General features: G+C 48.4%; 1 protein-coding gene across 1 annotated transcript; it reads left to right on the top strand.

Annotated features, from left to right (window-relative positions):
- The first annotated feature begins 729 nt into the window (after nt 1-729).
- Nucleotides 730-3372, top strand: LOC106753274. The gene has a single exon (XM_014635066.1). It carries the CDS (start codon nt 730-732, stop codon nt 3370-3372), a length of 2643 nt encoding a protein of 880 aa, XP_014490552.1.
- The last annotated feature ends 1312 nt before the right edge of the window (nt 3373-4684 follow it).

Raw genomic sequence — 4684 nt, 5'->3', positions numbered from 1 at the left:
GAGAACGTGCGGTCGAGATCCAGAAGAAGCGGACAGAAAGACAGGAGACGACGTCATCAAGGTTAGTCCTTCGGTCCTGAAATTTTTACCGAAACATTTTGGCGCCCACCGTGGGGCCGAAGGTGAAGATTCCTTATGGTGACCACCAGAAGCATGGACGACAGCAACACTGACCCTATGGAGCAATTGAGACGACTCCAGAATCAATTGGAGCAGCAGAACCAGCTCATTCTTCAACAACAGGAAGCCTATCTGAAGCTAACTGAGGAGCTTAAGCAACTCAAAGAGAAACAGCGGGATGCAACAGACAACAATAGCCGGAATGATGATGATAATAATGATAACCACACAACCCAGAACGGACCTCCTCGTTCACCAGACCTGCTACCTTTCACTGAGGCCGTCATGCAAGCTTCCATGCCCGACCGGCCTCCCCCACAGATGGAAAGGTTTGACGGAACAACCGACCCGGAACACCATCTCAGAAGTTTCCTTGATTCTATGGCCTTTTACTCCAATGACGATCCAGTCAAATGCTGAGCGTTTTCCCTATCCCTGAAGGGCGAGGCTCTCGAATGGTATTATACTCTCCCTCCTAACTCTGTTGACAACTTCCGCACCGTCGTCACTCTATTCAAAAGACAGTATGCAACCAATCGTAAAGAAGCAACCACCGCAGCCGAACCTGTCAATCTCAAACAGGAGAAAGATGAGTCACTAAGAAAGTTCATGCGCAGATACACTGAGGTAGCAAGAAGAGTTAAAGGGGTAAGCCATGAATTCATCATTACCAATTTACCCAATTGCCTGAAGCCAGGTTACGTCTCAGAATCCCTGTATGCCAAGTTGCCTAAGACAATGGACGAGTTGCAAGAAAAGATGAACAAGTTCATTAAAATGGAGGATCAACGGCATTTTCGCCGAAAAACGGATGTCGCCGCAACAGAGACCAAGCAGGAGGGGGGACGATCACGGGATAAAAGCCGTAATCATAAACCGTCACGAAAATACACCCCGACCCCTTACAATCCCCAGTACGATCGGTGTGCCCCTCTTACGGCCTCAAGGGAAAAGGTGTTTGAAAAAGCCCTACAGGCCAACCTCATTACCGCTACCAAACGGGGGACACCGGATGCCGCAGACAGAGCCAAAGTTTGCAGATATCATGGCAACCAGGGACACACCACAGAAGATTGTCGAGTCCTCAAGGATAGAATTGAAAAGCTGATTCGCGAGGGGCACTTACAAGAATTTGTCCGAACGGAAACACGTCGACGAGACCGGTCGCCTAGAAAGATAAGAAGAAGTCCCGAGCATACAGGGAGAAATACCGAACGCTCCAGAGATCAATCTCGTGAGCGCTCTCGCAGTAAACCCCGGAAGCGTGACCCCACTCCACGGGGACGGATCGATACTATCTCCGGCGGTTTTGCGGGAGGAGGGGCCTCATCCTCAGCTCGCAAAAGACACTTGAGAAGTTTACGGAGTGTTCATAGCGTCACCCACTACCCCTTATTGATGCCGGACATCATCTTCACAGACAAAGATTTTCATGCCCCAGACCCCGATCAAGACGATCCGATGGTTATAACCGCTCGCATAGCACAATACGATGTGAGTAAGGTTCTAGTGGATCAGGGAAGTTCCGTCAACATCCTATATTGGACTACCTTCCAAAAGATGGGACTATCAGAAGATATAATAACACCCTTCGGAGAGCAAATTGTTGGGTTTGCAGGAGAACGGGTAGATACTCGAGGATATCTTGATCTTAGAACCCGATTAGGAACTGGTGACAGGGCCAAAGAACTCCGCACGCGGTTTTTATTAGTAGAAGCCCATACCTCATATAACGCCCTCATAGGGCGGCCGTGTCTAAATGCCTTTGGTGCTATAGTTTCTACTCCTCACTTGGCGATGAAATTCCCTTCGGAGGACGGAAAGATATGTACCGTTCGGGCAGATCAGAAAACCGCTCGGCAATGTTACGCGGCTGCTTTGAAGGCTAAGCCATATTTTAAAGAAAAGCAGTCTGAAGCAATACTGGTCGATTTGGACCCTAGGACCAACACTGATGATTGCATCCAACCCCAGGGGGAAACCAAACAGTTCATCCTCGGCAAAAGTGCCGACCAAACCACCTCCATTGGCGCTGGCCTGACGCCGGAACAGGAAAAAAACCTGACCACACTGTTGAAGTCAAACAGCAAATTTTTTGCATGGACCGCCTCTGACATGCCAGGAATTCACCCCAGTGTAATCACTCACAAGCTATCGATATTTCGCGAAGCCCGTCCGGTAGCTCAGAAAAAGCGGCGACTGGGTAACGACAAAAGGGAAGCCGTGCAGAACGAGGTAAACAAAATAGTAAAGGCCGGGTTCGTCCGGGAAATCCGGTACACCACTTGGCTCGCAAACGTTGTGATGGTAAAGAAAGCAAACGGTCAGTGGCGAATGTGCGTTGACTTTACCGATCTCAATAAAGCTTGTCCCAAGGATAACTATCCCCTTCCCAGTATTGACCAGTTAGTAGACGGCGCTTCAGGGTACGCGGTCTTAAGCTTCCTAGATGCCTACTCAGGATACAACCAAATCCCCATGCACGTCCCAGACCAGGAGAAAACAACTTTCATAATTGAGCATGCCAACTACTGCTATGAGGTTATGCCGTTCGGTCTAAAAAATGTCGGCGCAACTTACCAACGGCTCATGGACAAAGTCTTTCGGGATCAAATCGGGCGGTGTATGGAGGTTTATGTCAACGATATGGTGGTAAAAAGCTCTTCACACCAACAACATTTGAGAGACCTAGCTGAAGTCTTTCAACAGCTCAAACTATATGACCTACGGTTGAATCCTTTAAAATGCACTTTTGGGGTACAGGCAGGTAAGTTCCTAGGTTTCTTGCTGACCAACCGAGGAATAGAGGCCAACCCGGACAAATGCCGGGCAATTTTGGAGATGCGGAGCCCAACGAAACTTAAGGAGGTCCAATGTTTAGTCGGCCGCCTTACCGCCCTATCACGGTTCATTTCGAAGCTCTCAGACCATATCAAACTCATAATAAAGAACATGAAGCAGAATGTACCCCGGCACTGGGACGATCAGTGCGAAGTTGCCTTCTCCACAATAAAGAAAATACTAACGTCTCCACCGGTGATGGCGCGACCAACGGAAGGCTTTGATTTGCAACTGTACCTGGCGGTCTCTAATCATTCGGTAAGCGCCGCCCTCATTCAAGAATCTCCAGTTCTTAAATTAATTTATTTTGTTAGCAGAACTCTACAGGGAGCAGAAGAGCGATATTCCCAGGTGGAAAAAGTGGCCCTAGCTTTGATTACTGCAGCTAGAAGACTCCGACCGTACTTCTAGAGTCATCAAGTCGTTATCCGGACGAACCACCCGATCGCCAAAATTCTCCGAAAACCGGATCTCGCGGGCCGAATGGTTGCCTGGTCCATCGAATTATCAGAATTCGACCTCCGTTTTGAACCACAGGGCTCCATCAAAGGTCAACATCTGGCTGACTTCACGGTAGAACTTTCGCCAGCCATCATACCGCCCACATGGACTTTGAGCGTGGACGGATCCTCAGACAAGAAAGGAGGCGGTGCTGGAGTCGTACTTGAGGGACCGAACGGTCTGTTTGTCGAACAGGCTATATCCTTCAATTTTCAACTCAATAATAACCAAGCTGAGTACGAGGCCCTAATCAGCGGGCTACTTTTAGCCGTCGAACTGGAGATCGAGCGCTTAGAATGCCGGATGGACTCACAGCTAGTCGTCGGGCACATCAATGGCACTTTTCAAGTCAAAGACAATCATCTATTGCGATATTATCATAAGGTTAGCGATCTGATCAAATCGTTTTTCAGTTTCAATATTGTACATGTACCCAGAGCACAGAATTCCCGAGCGGATCTATTGTCTAAACTGACACACAGCCGGAATAAATCTCAACTAACCTCGGTGATCCGAACCACACTGGATAAACCCTTGTTAGAGACATGTTCCATTGATCTCACCTCTTCAAAAACTGACTGGCGACACGAAATCATACAACTGATGACTCAACAGGAACAGGGCGGATTCGTGAATGCCTCCGACTCTAGACGAATCGCCCGTTATACGTTCGTTGGTGATGACCGTTACCGGCGCGGGTATACAACCCCACTCTTAAAGTGCCTATCTGCAGATGAAGGAAAATATGTCAAGCAAAAATCCTACGAGCAGGCTTCTATTGGCCTACCATTGAAAGAGACTGCGCAGATTTCGTACGAAGATGCATCTCTTGTCAATCTCATGGACATGATACCCGAATCCCTCCATCCGAACTCATGGGAATCATCTCCCCATGGCCCTTCGCTCAATGGGGGATGGATATAGCCGACCCCTTACCGATCGGCATTGGACAGCGTAAATATCTCCTTGTGGCAGTAGACTATTTTACTGATAGCATCCAGCCTTGATGCTTGTTCCAGATCCGTGAGATTGGAGGTGAGAATCAACTCTGAACAGCTTGAAATCCAATGGAACAGTAGCTATGTTGAATTCCAGCGCTGATTTGGCAGAGAGGGAGTAACTCTCGGTTTGATGAGACTCCAGGGATGGTTGCAGCGGAATGTTGGTGATTATGGAAAGATGAGGTGAAGGCAAGCTTGAATGAGTGGTTAACTACTTCAGA

Source organism: Vigna radiata, unplaced genomic scaffold (assembly GCF_000741045.1).
Source record: "Vigna radiata var. radiata cultivar VC1973A unplaced genomic scaffold, Vradiata_ver6 scaffold_597, whole genome shotgun sequence".
Taxonomy (NCBI): Eukaryota; Viridiplantae; Streptophyta; class Magnoliopsida; order Fabales; family Fabaceae; genus Vigna; species Vigna radiata.
The sequence above is the reverse complement of the archived record's forward strand: the minus strand, read 5'-3'. Positions and strand labels throughout refer to the sequence as shown.

Bases quoted from the DNA above. Each gene is read 5' to 3' on its own strand.
- LOC106753274 (XM_014635066.1), top strand. From the start codon at position 730: ATGCGCAGATACACTGAGGTAGCAAGAAGAGTTAAAGGGGTAAGCCAT.